This window comes from Phacochoerus africanus, chromosome 7 (genome assembly GCF_016906955.1).
Source record: "Phacochoerus africanus isolate WHEZ1 chromosome 7, ROS_Pafr_v1, whole genome shotgun sequence".
Lineage (NCBI taxonomy): Eukaryota > Metazoa > Chordata > Mammalia > Artiodactyla > Suidae > Phacochoerus > Phacochoerus africanus.
Window position 1 is genome coordinate 45519728 of NC_062550.1, and position 18130 is coordinate 45537857.

The 18130-nt window shown below is 37.5% G+C and overlaps 1 protein-coding gene across 6 annotated transcripts in view; it reads right to left on the minus strand.

The window, feature by feature from the left end:
- Positions 1–1997: 1997 nt before the first annotated feature.
- Positions 1998–18130, minus strand: part of FGD4 (FYVE, RhoGEF and PH domain containing 4) — a 190253-nt gene continuing 174120 nt past the window's right edge. For all 6 annotated transcript variants that reach the window (XM_047787251.1, XM_047787255.1, XM_047787254.1 and 3 more), the window contains 7 exons: positions 14893–15065; positions 12612–12642; positions 12092–12184; positions 11636–11761; positions 8500–8640; positions 4155–4295; positions 1998–2676 (listed from right to left, as the gene is read on the minus strand). In XM_047787251.1, coding sequence (XP_047643207.1) covers positions 2419–2676; positions 4155–4295; positions 8500–8640; positions 11636–11761; positions 12092–12184; positions 12612–12642; positions 14893–15065 — 963 coding nt within the window. In that variant the 3' untranslated portion in view covers positions 1998–2418. The remainder of the gene's footprint in view (positions 2677–4154; positions 4296–8499; positions 8641–11635; positions 11762–12091; positions 12185–12611; positions 12643–14892; positions 15066–18130) is intronic.

The following is an 18130-nucleotide window of genomic DNA, read 5'->3' on the forward strand; positions in this document are numbered from 1 at the left end:
TACATTTTTAGTGCTTCTCTTTTCTTGAGATCAAGAAAACCAAAGCATCAACTTCAGCCATAGTTTAACCTTAATAATCACCCCTGAACACACACACACACAGTTGGCAACTAGAAAGGAGAAGCAATGTAAAATTATTTTTTAGTTTGTCCTTAATTTAAGAGGGCCCAAGAAGCTAACTCTATCTCTTTTCAGCTCTAAATATTTGCTTTAAAGTTGATGATCATGGCTGGTATTCCTCTTACAAAAGGCGGCAACCTAATCACAAATGCTATAATTAGTTTCTCTGCTCCTTTGGAGTATTGGTGGGTAGAGGGAGGGGAGGAAATACTTTAAATATTCTTAAAAAACAGAGCCTGAATAAATATGTGGCAATTTCAAATTCTGAGCAAATCCAATCTACATTTAAGGTGTAATCCCCAAAGGCTGAGGATGCTGGGGTCATTCTTGTGGATTTCTAGCAGACAGATGCATTAAAAAGTGACATTTGGAACATAACAGTGTAAATTAAAAAAAAAAAAGAGAGAGAGAGATAGGTCTAATTTTGAGAAAAGGGTTAACTTAAATGGCCAACTTAATGTGAGATTTTAATCATAAAATATAATAAAGAGTAGCCTTTGTGACAAGGAATCAATATTTTGTCTATTAAAATTCCCCAGAGGATAGGAGTTCCCGTCGTGGCACAGTGGCTAACGAATCCGACTAGGAACCATGACGTTGCAGGTTCGGTCCCTGCCCTTGCTCAGTGGGTTAAGGATCTGGCGTTGCCGTGAGCTGTGGTGTAGGTTGCAGACGCAGCTAGGATCCCACGTTGCTGTGGCTCTGGCGTAGGCCAGTGGCTACAGCTCCGATTCAACCCCTAGCCTGGGAACCTCCATATGCTGCAGGAGCGGCCCAAAGACGCAGCAAAAAAAAAAAAAAAAAAAGACAAAAAACAAACAAACAAACAAAATTCCCCAGAGGATAAAAGGGGGAAAAAAATGCTCAAATTCTCATCAATCATCCTGTATCTCCCCCAAACTTGTCATTAAAATATTGCTTTTCTATACTGTATTTTTCCCACTCTTCTTTAGTGAGGTGGATTAAAGAGTAAGGTGGATTAAAACTTCTCTTAATTACCTATCCACTCCCTCAAACATAGGTTCTCACATGTGAATTTTGTTTCATACCTGTCAAAGGGATAGACCCACACCGTTATCAAGTGTTAATTATAGATAGTCCTCATTTAACCACAACAGTCTTATTATGGAAAAGAAACACATCACAATAAATGCAGTTTCCATATACCCCAGTTCTGTGTAAGGTCAGGTAGGTTTTACATGCTGCAACAATTAGAGGATTATAAAAGGTAAAGCAACCTATATGACTTTGACCATCCCAGTGACCAAAATGGACTTTATCTCACAATAATCAAGACTGAAGCATTAATTAAACCCTCATCTTATATTTAAGTAGGTATTATTAGCACCTTCAAAGAGAGGCACTGTTTTAATAGGCACAGAACAAAGAAAAATAGTACTTTAAAAATATTGTTGGAATTCACTGATATAACCCATGCCACATAAATTACAGCTTTTTCTTATTATAAAAATATCAATACCCTTAGATGTCAATCCGTTAAACCTAAATCACCAAAAACATTTCTTAAGTTTAGAACACTGCTCAATTCCAAGATAAAACATGCTGTATATTTAAAAAATAAATTAGAGACAAATATGAACCTAAAGCTGAAGAAAAAAGATGTATAGTGTATATATATATTTATATTCAATACTATATATACATAATTGCTATATACTTAAGGTATTTTATTCTTAGAAGTATTCTACAAAAACAAGTATTATCTTTTCTTAGTAAGTTGAAAGTCTGAACACCAACGATTTTTCCTTTTTCTTTTGTTTTAAAAGAACATACATCATTTATGCAGCTTGAGTTTTACAAACTAAATTAAATAAGTTAATACAATAGCCTAAACTGTCCCTGTATTTTTTTTTTTAACCGTGGATCTATTTTGGCAACATGGAGGTATATCTTTCAAACCATTACAAATCCTACTCGTGAAAGTGAAGACATTAAAGGATTTCTTAAACGAAAGTGGCCTTTTCTAACCTGAAGTGACAGCATTAATTGATACCACTTTTTTTTCAAGACACAAGTACATATTCAAAGAAAAGCTCATTTAAAAATGCTTCATTTTTCACATTATTTCAAACCTTTATGAGTAGAATGGCTCTGCATGTTAATTTCACTTAAGACTACATAAACATAGGAAAATAGTCCCCCAAAGATGCATTTATGAACCTGTATTTTTCAACATAAAGTGCTAAGAGATGAATAAGGAGAGCTGGGAATGTCTTGGGCTGTAAATCTTAAGACCCCCCTCCCCCACCACACACACACTACAGTTGGTCCTGGAGCTCAGCATTCTGATTTTCTTTTAGATTCAGGATGACCGTCCAAAGTGTCCAGATGCTTGCTAAAACCATCTGGTGTCTCACCTGTGACAGCTAAAAGGATGATCTTCAGCCACTTCTGTTTCAGTTCCTCACTGTCTGCAGCAAAGCTGTGTACAGACTTGGACTGGGTCAGTTTGAAACTATGTGGCAGGTCTGCACTCCTTGGCATGTCATCCACAACATAGCCCAGGAGTGGAATGGTGGCCTGGGCCCTGACATCCTAAGGGAAAAACATGGTACAGAAAGAAAAAAATGGTGAGATGTGATCTGGCTCCCACTAAACCTTCCTTTCTACCACCGTTCCACAGAGACTTCCATGGAGAGAGAGGGAGATCCAGGGCTTAGCACAGTCCTGTGCATAAGGCCACTAGTAATGTCACCTGACTGCATTAATGAATGGGCACTAACACCTAAACTGGCTTGAACTCACTGACCCCACACCTCTTTCTCTGCGAGGGACCCATCCAGCTCTTCATTCAGTGAAAAAGGGAAGAAAATAATAGTCATCTTAATTTAAATCATTAACATTTGTAAAAACCAGCAAATGTTAATGATTTCATTACCAAAGGCAGTTCTATTTGGTGTTTCATTCATTCATGCATCAATTTACTTAGGGATAGGAATAGAATGTAAGAAAAACCATGAAAAAGAAAAATACATATACCTTGGCATTTTCAGTCTGTTTCTAACAGTAAGTTTGACTAGCCCTTAATGTAGATATAGGTTAAAAGACAACAGGCACGTTAAATTTTTTATCTGTTTCTAGATGAGTACATAATTGGTTGTGTTGCTGGTTTTTTAAGCACAACACAGGCCAGGATGCCTGGTACATCTCTGCTGTTCCCATAGATTTCTCTCGGATCCATTCACACAAGATCTCAAAAAAATTGTTATTGGATAAATGTTAGTCCGAGACTGATTTAAATTCACTTTCCTCTCACATTCCCCGCCCCTCACTTTTTCCAGGTATCCCTCCATTCAGGGGAGAAAAAAAAAGGCTTGCTAATATTTCCTATCATTAAAAAGGGACCCTTAAAGAACTTATTTAAAATACAGAAACAAACTCAGATTTCAAGACCAAGCTTTGGGTGCCATAGGTGAAACTGTTGGGGGTAGGGAAGAATGGAGAGGGTGGGAATAACATATGCACCCTACTGTATAAAACATTATTAACAAGAACCTACTGCATAGCACAGGAAAACCTACTCAATAGTTTACAATAACTTATATGGGGAAAAAGATGGATATATTTATATATATCCATATATACCCATATCGATGCATCCATATGTATAACTGAATTCCTTTGTTGTATACCTGAAACTAATACAACACTGTAAGTCAACCATACTATAATAAAATAAATTTTTTTTTAAAAAGGGAAGGCTCCTGCTCCTTCTTGCCTCTCCCTCTGATTCAATCTTTTCTCCCCATGGCCTTTCCTAATTCAACTCACATTTTCTCAAACCCACTGAATAGCAATGAGAGAAGGGGCAAATGATCCACAGTGTGAAGAAATTATTGGCTTTAGAAGGAATCAGTCTAAATAAACTTGAATTTTAGTTACTTATTTTTCAATTGTAACGAAACACAGTGACATTGTGGATTCTCTTATTCTGTAGAGAAGCAATGGAAGGATTTTAAGTTCAGTGTCCACTGGCCTCCCTTTGACCCTTCAGAAAAAAGCCATTTAGATACCTGGGGGGCACCGTACATGTACAGTACAAGAGGGTCTTGTTTGGGGATCACACACCAAGCTTTCTGCCAAGGTTTTGACTTTTCCATATACTGAAGAAAGCTGCACACCACGCTGTTTCCAGATACTTCTGCTGATTCAATCTAGAATATAATGGAAAGAGAGAATGAACATAAAATGAATCAGAGAGAGAAGTAACTCAACTTAAGGGAACATTCATAAATTATGATGTGTTTATATAAAATGTCCCCTGGGATTGTCCAAAAGAGTTCATCTGCTATTTGTTTGTTTGTTTGTTTTTGCTTTTTAGGGGCTGAACTGACTGCATATGTAGGTTCCCAGGTCAGGGGTTGAAGTGGCGCTGCAGCTGCCAGCCTATGTCACAGCCACAGCAACATGGGATCTGAGCCATGTCTGCGACCTCTGCCACAGCTCACAGCAATGCCAGATCCTCAACCCACTGATCAAGGCCAGGGATTGAACCCACATCCTCATGGATACTAGTTGGGTTCTTAACCTGCTAAGCCACAAAAGGAACTCCTCATCTGCAAGTATTATTTAAACATTCATCTAGATCTATTACTAGCATGGGAAAATATCTAAGTTAATTTTACTTTGTATTACCGGACCTTGAATTTAAATTAAAACATTTGTTACCACTTATTATGAAGGCACTTTTCTTAGCTCCCTACTTGGATCATTTCATTTAGTCCTCACATGAGCACGAAAAAGTTACTACTTTCCTTATTATGAGGTTCAGAGATGAAGTAGCTTTCCTACAGTGAGACATTCAGGAATCTGAGTCTGGATCCAGAACTTGAACTCTTAGCCACAATGCTATACCATCATCACTTCTAAGAATGCAATAGCAAAAAAGGCAAATACTTGGCAGCAATCATCTATACCTGAGATAATTTTAAAGTTTAAAAAATTACAATAACTCTTTGTAGAGCCATTTACAGTTTTCTGCTTTGTCTCTTAATATATAAATCAATGGCTAAAAAGGGAACAAAACCATTTGACTAAATATGAGTTTTGTTTTGTTTTGTTTTGTTTTCTTGGCTGTACCTGTGGCATGCAAAAGTTTCTGGGCCAGGGATTGAACCTGAGCCACAGTAATGACAACACTGAATCTTTAACCATTGGTCACCAGGGAACTCCTAAACAATGGTTTTTACTACACATATTATGGAAAGTAAAGAATTTGCAGTGATTTTCTATCTCTCAAATCCTTAGGGAAGTACTACCCAGTGTCATCCATTGAATCATGCTGGTTTGCAAACTGTATTTACTACCAGTTCAAGATAAGCAAGAAGCATTTAGAAACTTTGATAGCAATCTGACTTGTAATGATACCCGAGAACATAACCGTATTTTGCAAAAAAATTGACCCATAATGGTTTAGGAAATAAAATTGACTCTTCATCACAGATAGTTTAAGAAGCACTGGCCGGCAAACAACAGACTGCCAGCACAGTGCCTGTTTTTTGTTTTTGTCTTGTTGCTTTTTGGGGTTGCACCAGCAGCATATGGAAGTTCCCAGGCTAGGGGTGGAATCCAAGCTGTAGCTGCCAGTCTACATCTGACACTGCAACCAGTGAACTGAGCCAAATCTGCAACCTACACTGCAGCTCACAGCAATGCCACATCCTTAACCCACTGAGCAAGGTCAGGGATTGAAACTGCATCTTCATGAATACTAGTCAGGTTTGTTACTGGCTGAGCCACAATGGGAACTCCCTGCACCACCTATTTTTGCATGGTCTGTGAACTAAGCAGAGTTTTTATAGATGAACATTTAAAATCAACCCACAACATTGTAAATCAACTATACTTCAATAAATTTAAAAATAAAATAAAATAAATTTGATGATAGGGAAAACTCTGGACTCCAATTAAGTGAAATGTTATCTTCCCTCCCCCAAATGAATCCCATACTTCTTATTACCATATTACAAAAAGTTATACTAAATTATTATTTCGGAGTTCCTGTCGTGGCGCAGTGGTTAACGAATCCGACTAGGATACATGAGGTTGCGGGTTCGGTCCCTGCCCTTGCTCAGTGGGTTAAGGATCCGGCGTTGCCGTGAGCTGTGGTGTAGGTTGCAGATGCGGCTCGGATCCCCTGTGGCTCTGGCGTAGGCCGGTGGCTACAGCTCCGATTGGACCCCTAGCCTGGGAATCTCCATATGCCGCGGGAGTGGCCCAAGAAATAGCAACAACAACAACAACAAAAAGACAAAAATAAATAAATAAATAAATAAATAAATAATTATTTGCAATTTTGTCAATAAAAATTTGAGAAAATTGTTTTTCTCTCTTGTTACAGAGGTAGTATTCTCAGTTTTGCCTTTTGGTCTGTCTGCAAAGACTAAAACAGTTTCTATTTAAAAAACAAATTGTTGATCCTTGGTTTAGAGCATACAACAAACTAGTTGACACGAAGCAAGTTTCAAATACGTGTGTATGTGTGGGTGCATATGCATACACATACTGATCTTCTACTTATGGTCTTCACACTAATAAGTAATAGATTAATTTCCCTCCAAGTATAGATTTTCCTAGAAAACTACCTAGAGACTTTGATTTCATAGGTATAGCCTTAAACCCACCCCTTAAAATGAGTTATTTGACTCATGAATCTACACCAGTCTCATCCATTGCTGTTGTTCAGTCTTGAGGCTATGTTCCTGGGAGTCACAGATGCATGTCTTTCCACCCTCCCTGCTGAGAAGGCCCACTCTGATCTGCCACACCAGCAACATTTATATCCTAGAAGAACTCCGAGTTATAGTTTGTGGCCTGTACTTTAACCTCAAATGGACTTTGAAGGTTTTGTTTTGCTTTTTTTTTTTTTTTGCTTTTTAGGGCCACACCTGCAGCACATGGAGGTTCCCAGTCCAGGGGTCAAATTAAAGCTACAGCTGCTGGCCTACACCACAGCCACAGCAACGCCAGGTCCAAGCTGAGTCTGTGATCTATACACCACAGCTCACAGCAATGATCCTTAATCCACTGAGTGAGGCCAGGGATCGAACCCACAACCTCATCGTTCCTAGCTGGATACGTTTCTATTGCACCACGATGGGAACCCCATCGAATGGACCTTGAAGTTTATGATCCTTTCTCAGTTAACAGAAATGATTTTTGCATGACTGTCCAGTGTAGATGCTCAATAAATACTCATTGAATGTTAATAAACTACAGAAATTCTTGACAAATCATGCATTCTATGACTTTAAATACATAAAAATTTTGATCATGAGGCTATTCTTTACAGATTTTCAAGCTATCTTGAACTTTCTGTCACAGAGGCCTTGTTATATAACGTACCATTAGTGCTGTTATTATCTTTGGGTGTAAAACTTATTTCAGATACAAGCTGCATTATAGTTCCTAGGTTTGGGGGTCTGAATGTATCAAAAACATGCATGAGTCAAATTCACTTGTGAGACATTTCAATAATCATTCAAAGCAGTTCTCAGATTACTGTCACTTAGCCATTAAGTGATGTTCTTAATGAAAGGTGGAAGAGTTTTTCAGGTAATAAGACTTTAATATAAATTTTTTTTTTGTCTTTTTGCTATTTTTTGGGTCGCTCCCGCGGCATATGGAGGTTCCCAGGCTAGGGGTCAAATCAGAGCTGTAGCCACCGGCCTACGCCAGAGCCACAGCAATGCGGGATCCGAGCCGTGTCTGCAACCTATACCACAGCTCATGGCAACGCCGGATCCTTAACCCACTGAGCAAGGGCAGGGACCGAACCCGCAACCTCATGGTTCCTAGTCAGATTCGTTAACCACTGCGCCACGACAGGAACTCCTTTTAATATAAATTTTAATAGTATCATACAGCAGTTTTCAAAGCTTTCCATGAAAAAAAATATATGTTATAATAATTTGAGCATTAGAAGAGATACCAATTAATACTTTAATATTTGACTACAGCTACCTTCACGAAACCGATCACAGTTGCCCTTCTGCATCTGTGGATACAGAACCCAAGGATTCAGAGAGTCGGATGTACCACATCACTGTATATAAGACACTTGAGCATCCATGCATTTTGGTGTCTGCGGGGGGTCCTGGAGCAAATCCCCCAGATACCAGGGAAGGAGTGGATTTCGCTCTAAAATACACATTGGTTAAAGAAGCACTGCCCTTCTTTCTATATACAACTTAGCATAATTCCAAGAATCAGCAATTTAGAAGAAAAGCACAAATCTTGCTTGTCAGAATCAAAATTGTTAAATACTAGGAGAAATAAAATATATTATTTGTATTCTTCAGTTAAATCTGTTTCTAGTAATAAAAATCTAAAATATAGCCAATATTCAATATTTCATACCTCTAAAATTCCTTTTCTTTTCTTTTCTTCACTGTCTGTGAAGCCACTTATTATTTGATAACAGTCTTTACAAACTTTGCTCAATTTACCACCATCATACTCAAGTTGAGCTTTATAGTCAGAACACTTCCAACAAACCACCTTAAGTCAAGAAAAAATAATGAAGAGTGAATAATCATATTTTAAAAATGGTTAAGACTTAAGCAGAAATCCATTATAAGTAATAGCAAATGAGAAAAGCTTAAATGTATAAAGCAAAAAAAATTTTGTTTCCCTTTAAAAGAATGATATAGCCATTGAGGATATGACATAAACTGGTTAGAACCGGTTAGGCCCAAGACCTAAAAAGCAAATTTTTATTGGACTAATAATATCCCCAAGAACATTTGGAGTATTTATTGTGGTATTATAATGCTGTTTGTAATGGGCTCTGCTTGCTCATCCTTCTCTTCCTGGCCCCTAAAGGTGGGAGATCTTTAAAATCTTGGTGCGGACCTTTACACTTCATATTTCTGAATGTTTCATCGATATCCTCTCCAAATGAATTCATGGTCTTCCTTGCCCTCAGCTTTCTCTTATCAAACTTCACCCCTCCCAACCTGTTCCCCTTTCATAGTGCTCCCTTTGTGGGAAATGGCACAGCCTTCTAAAAGCAAGTCAGAAACCTAGGAGTCATCCCAATACCTCTCTCTACCTCACCCCATAGATTCACAAAGTCCTGCTGATTTTACCTCCTAGATAGTTTTTTTTTGTTGGGTTTTTTTTTTTTTTGGTCCATTTTACTATGTCTTCCTTGCAATCACCTGAGTCCAAACTATCAATGTCCTAGTTTGGCATTAGAGATAGCCTCATGACTGGTCCTTATAGCATTCTTACTGGAGTCCAGGCTGCTATTCCAAGATCCCCTCTATGTTATCTTCCAAACGGTACCAGATGCTTCCTTAAAAATGCGTATGTTTCACCTCTATTTAAATTCCTTTGAAGACTCCCCTTTGCTCTTGGATAATGGACAAACTCTTAACCATGGCCTCTCAAGTCCTGCATGATCTGCCTCTCTTACTCTACTTTCAGTGACACTGGCCTCTTACAGCCCCTGACATGCTATGCTCCCGCCTCCTTTCCTCTCTGCTTCAGTGAGTTAACTCTTGCTCATCCTTCAGCTATTGACTTTCTCCAGGAAGATTCCTCCAAATTTCAGAAGACAGACCTTCTCTCATCACTATGCTACTAAAGTTCATGTACTTTTTTTCATGCACTGATTACAATTTTTAATCATATACCTGTATGATTATTCAATTTATGTTTGAGGCTGTAACCTCTATGAGAAACTGTCCTTGTATATTTTGCTATATATATAATAAACATTTATAGAATGCCATTGAATGAAAGACTACAATACAAATGCATGCTACTGCTTAGTGAACGGTACTTTTAAAAAATTATTATAGTGTAATTGTTTTTTTAAAAAAACCTTGCAGTTTAAATAATTATCTTCTTGCTTCTAGAAGCATATTTTCCCCCATTTATAGTAGATATACTATATTTAAGAGATATAAATTTGGTAAAACTTTTGGTTTAGATTCATAGCATGTAAAATTCATATAAAAATTGCTTCTTATTTTCAAATTACAATTAAATTTGGAATTAGACATATCTATATCTGCAAATTCATAACAACTAATATTATTTTCAAATTATGTCATAGTTCACTCAAACATATTTTTGTTTACTAAAAGCAAGTATATCCATATCTGAAATCATTTCAAGCAAACTCAATGATAAATTTTAAAAAGTCTTATCATGGGGGGAAGATGTTTGCTATCAATTTAATTTTGATAATGAAACTGAGTCAAAACAGGAAAAAAAGAATAAATCTGCAAGGTAATTGAGAATAATCTAAAAGCACTATAAATAAGAATGGTCACACCGAAGCATATTAATAACACATTTGATAGTGACATTACAATGCCTACCCTTCTCTATGTTTATATGTTGCTTTTTAGAAAAGTATTAATCATCAACTTGGTTTACAAGGCTCTCCAAAACTTGCTGTTCCTTCTCTACAGCTTCAGTTCATGCTGTGTTCCTTCTCACTCTTCCCATATGAAACAACTCAATTGCTGAAAACTTGTCAACTGCTTGCCAAATTTGGCTTGAGTTTCATCAATCATTCCATTAAATGGACTAATGTGTCCTTTGAAATTTGTAGCCATAAACTTCTAATGGGCATCCAGCAGTCCACCTTTGTTTCTTTGGTAGGCTCACTTTCCCCTGCCCAGAGACAAAGATTTCATACTTAGCCCTCTCTCAAAACTTCTGCACTCCTCTTCCTTTCCCTTTCACTTTTAGGTGATGACTCTTCCTCATACATCAATGAAAATGAAGACAGCACCAGAGCTAGACCTACATTCCCTCGTTTCCACCACCAAATCAAAAATACACCCACATGTGCACGCATCCTTCCCTTTATCCTTTCTGTTGTACTGGAGGGAAGTCTGCCTCTCCCTGTCAAAAGCCTGCACTTCTATTTAAGCTATAGGTTCCATCTCTTGTTTTCTCAAAAGTCAGTTACTACTTTGGTTATTATTTATCTAACTATTTCTTATAAACACTCTTCCTTGCTCATTATGCTCCAGCTCTATGACCTTTTGGCCATCTCAGTAACAGATCAAGCTCTTTCCTCCCTTAGGGCTTTTGACATACAGACTCTCACTGCCTGAAGCTCTTCCTGCCTCCCTTCTTCAGGTTAGCACCTTCTCACCTTTTAGGCCTGAGCTTAAATATCAACCCCCTAGATAGGTCTTCATTTTTCTAATTAAAACTGGTTCTAAATGCTGCTCCATGACCATTATTCTCCATTTTAACTTCTTGTTGTCTTACAGTCATTTGAAATGTTTGTCTTTAGGTGACTGGTCTGTTTTCTCGATTAGAATGGGAGCTCTGTGAAGCTGGCTATAATTCCGCTTACCATCTTTTTCTCTAGGACCCAGCACAGTGCTTTGCACAGAGTTAGCACCAAAATAAGTTTATCAACTAAGTGATTTACTGAATGATTTCTTTGTTCTCTTCCAAGTTAATGATTTTACTACACTTATATAGTGACGAGCAACCATAACGACCAGGAAATTTCACATACATGACCACATGCTCGACAATGATGCCTTCTCCGTGTCAGTGCATTAAAAGGCTCTTTGCATTTCATACACATCGTAACTTCATTATCTCGGATCCATCTTGGAGCCCTTTTTCCTAGTTCAGCAGTCTAAAAAAAAGGGAATTCGATTTTAATGGCAAAAACTGTCATTTCTATCCAATCCGCCAGCCATCCATTTACTTATTTTAAAAAGCATTTTAACAACATTGCCCATACCATGTTTGGAAACTTGAGAGGCAGGAAAAGAAATAAAATGTTTAAGGAAGTTTAAGCAGCATGAAAATGTACTCACTATTGTACTCATCTAAGAAGGAATGAAATTCCGTCTAAATAGCCTGTTCTGGTGTTGCGAAGGGAAAAGGCTGGATAACAAAATAACTAGATAGATCTCTGGCAACTGGGAAGACAAAAGAACTTTAAGAATTTAATTCAACTTACAGAAACCTCTGACTGAATGTCATTATCCTTGGCAATTGCATTTCTGAAGGTTTCATGCCTCTGATGGAAAGCATCAATAGTCTCTTGAAGTGCCTAAAATACAAGTGAAAATCAAAGCACATACTAAAGTATCTCATGCAAAATAATAAAAAACACTTTATTAAACAAATATCTAAGATGGAAATCACTTTAAAAATTATTATTTGTTTTCTTTTGTCATTTCTAGGGCCACTGCCATGGCAAATGGAGGTTCCCAGGCTAGGGGTCTAATCAGAGCTGTAGCTGCGACCTACACCACAGCTCACGGCAATGCTGGATCCTTAACCTACTGAGTGAGGCCAGAGATCAAACCTGCAACCTCATGGTTCCTAGTCGGATTCGTTAACCATTGAGCCACAACGGGAACTCCAAAAATTAAATGGCCTTATTCTGATGACCATAATATGTGCAGAATACAACAATTTGGGCATACATAGGGAAGTTACCACAAAACAAAAATGAAAATATAAATTAGGTATACCTTGATCCATTCCTCTTTATCTTGCTCAGAGCTAAAAAATAAAAAATAAAAAAAAGGAGAGTGAATGAAGAGAACATTAATGAGTTACATCAGGTGAATAAAGCTCTATTTTTATATTATTCCAACTTTCTGGAAAATTCAGCAATGTCCAAGAAGGAGTTATAATAAAAATTAAACAGAATCTCTGGCAATTGAACAAATAAATTCATAAACATAATTTTAGACGATCTACTTACTTTTGGGACACTTTTTTTTTTTTTTTAAATGGCCACACCAGAGACATATGGCAATTCCTGGGCCAGGGATTCAATCTGACCTGAAGTTGCTACCTTTGCTGCAGCTGTGGGCAAGACCAGATTCTTTAACCCACTGTGCAGGGCCAGGGATCAAACCTGTACCTCTGCAGCAACCTGAGCCACTTAAGTCAGATACTTAACTCACTGCACCACAGTGGGAACTCCAGGCAAACAAAATTTTTGATGGGAAGGGTTAAGTTTGGCTAATTAGCTTAACAATCATCACCTAGCTGTATATATCAGATATCTGTAGATGTAGCATTATATTAGATATAGGACTAGACTTCCAATTCACCTTTATGAAAACACATGAGGTTTTAAAGGCTACTAGTCACAGACTGTCTTACAAAAAAATTGCAATTATCCTTGAGAATCTAAATTATCTCTGTAAAGGGAGTTCCCGCTGTGGCTCAGTGGGTTAAGAATCTGACTAGTACCCATGAGTATGCAGGTTCAATCCCTGACTTCACTCTGTGGGTTAAGGATCTGGTGTTACCATGGCTGTGGTGTAGGCCAGCAGCTGCATTTCTGATTCAACCCCTAACGTGGGAATTTCCCAATGCTGCAGTGTGGCCCTAAAAAAAAGAAAAAAAGAATTATCTTTGTAAGGCCTCAGGGAGCTGCCTGACATTCCCTCTGATAAATAATTTATTTTGCTAGGAGGCTTCAGGTAATACCATACCTAACTCATTATTGATGGAGCACAACAAAAATTTAAATACCCGTAGAAAGGAGATTTCACAGATTAATAAACCCCAGTATTTAGGAATTTTCTGCTGGGAAAAAAATTCCCATTTGGCAGATATGGGACTCGGTAGGATCTCCATATTGAGGGGTTGTGAAGAGTGGGCTCTACCTGTATGTGCTTGGTAGGCTAGGGCTAAGTTTGAGTCCCAGTCCCAGTCCCAGCTTGAACATCACATGCCTCTGTCCCCCAGCTTATCACATACGCATGAGTATGGCAGATTTGCTCCTCTGACATCATCCATCTCTCCCACAAACTTACTACTGAGCATCATGATGTGCCAGGAATGCTGGGGGAAATCTGTGCCTGTTGAAGGAAAGATTCTAGGATATCAGAACCATGTCAGCTGAGATTAGTACTTAACCCACTGATCTGTGACTTTCTGGAGTATCTCAAGTTTCACCATAGGATAAAAGCATGGTAATTTCCTAAAGCAAGTACTTTATTTGATTTTACATTTTCTTTTATGGCCACACCCATGACATATGGAAAATGCTAGGCCAGGGAATGAACCCGAGCTATAGCAACACCGGATCCTTTAACCCACTGTGCCAAGCCAGGGATAGAGCTCTGCAGCAATCCAAGCCATTGCAGTTGGATTCTTAACCTACTATGCCACCGCAGGAATTCCTGAAGCAGGTATTTTAAAACCTGACACCACTCTGTCTTCTAGAGGTTCAAGCTTGAGATAGCTGTGATCTACTACAGTGGTTCTCTTGTTCGTTTTTTCTTTACAAACATGGTTATGCTTAGGGGAAGGACCTGTCTCTCCCACTCAATAAACTATAAGAAGAGCCAACCCTTCTAGAGTCCTGGTTGCTAGAAGCTACTAGAACCCCAAGTGGCGCCATTCATGTATGCTCAACTGTGGCAGGAAAAGCATCTTTTCTAAAATGCCTCCTCCAACCACTCTCTCCATCAAAGTGCCATCAAGGCCTATGAATGCAGAGTCTCTGAAGGACTGAAAGTTAAAACTTCAATGTTTAGCATGTAACATTTCATGCTCTTCACCTTGTAAACATAAAGAGTCACTTTAATTCACTGAATGTTTACCATCTGAAAAACCATGATCCTAGGAATGACAGAGGAATCAAAAAAGAAGACATAATTCCTGACTTTCAAGAGCTTACATCTTTCCACTCACGTCCAACCTGACTTGGGAAAGATCCTCAGAATTATTCTGTCCTATTATTTATTCTGATGCTTTCTGGAAGCTGTGCAACAGGAATGGTTCTCTTACCTGGCTTGTAGTTCCAGTGTCCTCTCTTTCCCAGATACCTGGAAAGTATGTGGATATTCTTCATTGTGAGTCTCCACAATTTTCATTCCATCGATGCCAACCCTGGTTCGAACTGTGAATTTAGAGCCCACCAAGCTGAATCTTGGCACACAGTACAGCAACATGTTGTTGAACTGCAAGGAGGTAGAACACATGTCCATAAACAGGAAAACAAAGAAGACAAAGTAACCGTAGACAACAAATCCAAGGAATATTATACTTTCTATAGGAGCAAAATCATTTAACAATATTTACTCTAGAACTTTTATGCTTATAACAAAATTATCATATTTTAAAATTTGTAATATATGTTTCCCTTTGTTGGTTTATAAGTATTTTACTGATATTTAAGTAAACTTATTATCATTTTGGTCAGGAAACTAGTTAAGGAAATTAAGTTCAGCAACAGTTTTATTAAGGGCCTTCTTATACCGGAAACTAAAGTTCTCAACCATGTAAGTTGAAACTCTTAGATAATAAAATTTCCAATTGTTGTGTTAGGGATAAAGTCTATAATAGCTGTCAGAGGAAAAGAGTAATATTTAGCAATTAGTTTTACCAATGTGTTTAATGTCAAATTAAAAAAAGGTAGCCAAATTATTAGTTTAATTTCATTAGATCATGGATTAGCACACTAAACCTTATGTAAAAAAAACAGTCACTGTTTTAAACTGTCCCACATGAGTCTTAAGAATTCATCATGTATGAATTAAGAGAAAAGTAAACTATTTTAGCAAAAAGTCTTTTTTTTTTTCTTTTGGCCATGCATACATGTGGAAGTTCCTAGGCCAGAGGTCAAACCCGTACCACAGCAGCAACCCAAGCTGCTGCAGTGACAGCACCAGATCCTTAACCTGCTACACCACAAGAGAACTCCCAGAAAGTCTTTATTTAAAATGAGGAACTATATTTTGAAACTGATTCAAATTAGTGCCTCATTTTTAGTCAACAATGAATAGCCCCGCTAATCAGCAGCAACCAATGATTTGAGGAGGGCATTTAATTCACTTTTAAGTATATTAAAACACCCAAATGGGTGAAAGTCTAAGTGTTTGGGTTAATTTGCAGACAGATTCCTAAAGAAGGTCCCTATCTATCTTTCTACTTCATATTTATTGTTTCTAACATTGTTTCTTGGTTTCATATGTATATATTTCCTAAGACAAGCAACTGAGAATTTAAACCCTTACATGCTACGAAAAGTCACAGATTGTTGAAAAGATTAAATGAGGATAAATGTCCTGTTCTGTTAGGTCTTCTGTTTAGCTCCAACCATGGGTAACTGTTGATGGACATTTGAAACATTTCAACATGTTTACCGTGACAATGTCTGTTGTACTCATTCTGAAAGCAAATTTTTCACCAGTTGTTCCTCATACATTATTTTGCAACTTCCTATAACCAGTGTCATAAATTTCATTTCCACACTGGATAATGTAGAAACAAAAAGGCACTGAGTACATTTTTATAAGACATATCTGAGCACGACATTTCATATTTATATTTCTAGAAGGGAACATAAGCTATGGCTTCTCATTAATAGTCCACTGTATTCTAAGTACGGCAATCACAACCTCATTGTAGTACACAGGATTTAGAGATCTGAAAATACTCTGAAAGCTTCTCATCATTATCACCACGGTTTGCCTGCTACCTGTTCATGTTACATTTGTTTCTCTCTTCTATCAAGGCCTTCTCAGGAAGGGATTTGGTCAAGTCTGAATGGTACAGCAGGAACTGCAAAGCAGCCACAAAATGGACAGGGCTCACACTTTCAAGACAGTAACACAAAACAAAATTTTCTGCAAACTGAGTGACTAATGTAATGTCCTAGCAGAGAACATCTGAGCTATCCAATACATGTACTCAAGTTTGCTTTATGAAGTTCAGCAAAGTCTTGTTATCTTACAGAAACACAAGCCCAAATGTGGAAGTTCTTAGCATTTGTTTTTGGTAGTTATACTCATACAAGATGACAGACTATTTTATAATGATACACTTCTCTTTCCCTCGCATGTTTTCAGGGTTACATTTCCCCTATTTTTCCTAAGTGGGACTTCACATTCTAAATTGATAATAACTATATATTAGCCTTAGATAACTCAGGCTACAAGCTAATGCTTGCCAATAAATACCCTTTTTCTTTTTCTTGGAGATGCAGGCAGGTGATATTGCTTACAAAGAAGTTGTTGCTACATATGCAAAATAATTAAGTAGCTAAGTCCTGATCCCTCTGTGAACCTTGCTCCCGTGGCAAAAGCCACCAACACCTTGTCTGGTTTTTTTTTTTCTGGTACTGAAAGAGGAAGTTATAGCACCAAGTGGATTGACTTTCCCTTTTGGTGAAAGACATTCCTTTTAATCCATGTCCATAGCTCAGAAGTAGTTATTGACAAAGCAGTCTCTGGCTGTGCCAAAACCTAGAAGAAAAGTCTTAACTTTATTAGCAGTGTGGGGAGGTTTCCCCCTTCTTGATCTCCAGTGTTCCTCAACTATTAATTTCAAGTCTCTTAAAATATATTATTTCATTGAGATAATTCAATGTCTTACTAGTGACAGTTCATTAAAGTTTGTTTTTTAAGGTAAAAATATATCACTGGAAAAAATTTCCAGTGCCTGGTCTGTATTCAAAGATTAAATAAGAGAAAAAAAAAATCTAATTCTGTCCAGCTACAAGGAAATAAGGACTAGAACTCCAAATGGCCAAGAATAAAACCTCTTATTCTATGGGATAACTTGATTTTTTTTTTTAAACTTTCAGATGTCAGGTATGGTTATTTCCTTACTCAACAGAGTACCCTATGTTAATATAAAAAGCATGATGTGGAGGTATGCAAATATGCAAACACATGATGATTATTTGAAAACCCAAATCAGATTATAAATATAATTACATAAATATAATTGTAGCTTTTCAGTTTACAAGTGTAATATCCCCAGAGGAGGAAATTGAACTTCTAGAGAGAAAGGAACATAAAAAAAAAAGGTATTTCTGAAGTTTCTGAATTTAAGAAAAACAAGACGGTCCATGGGAATAAATGTGTGCATGTAGGGGGAGAGATTCTCTAACAAGACGATTTTGAAGGGGGAGGATTAAAAGATTACAAGAATGAACACTGTAAGAAATGCTCCTAAAATGGTCTTCCAAAGATGAATGGAGCTTTCCTAAAATTTCTGTTTAGGACTCCAGGGAGCTTAT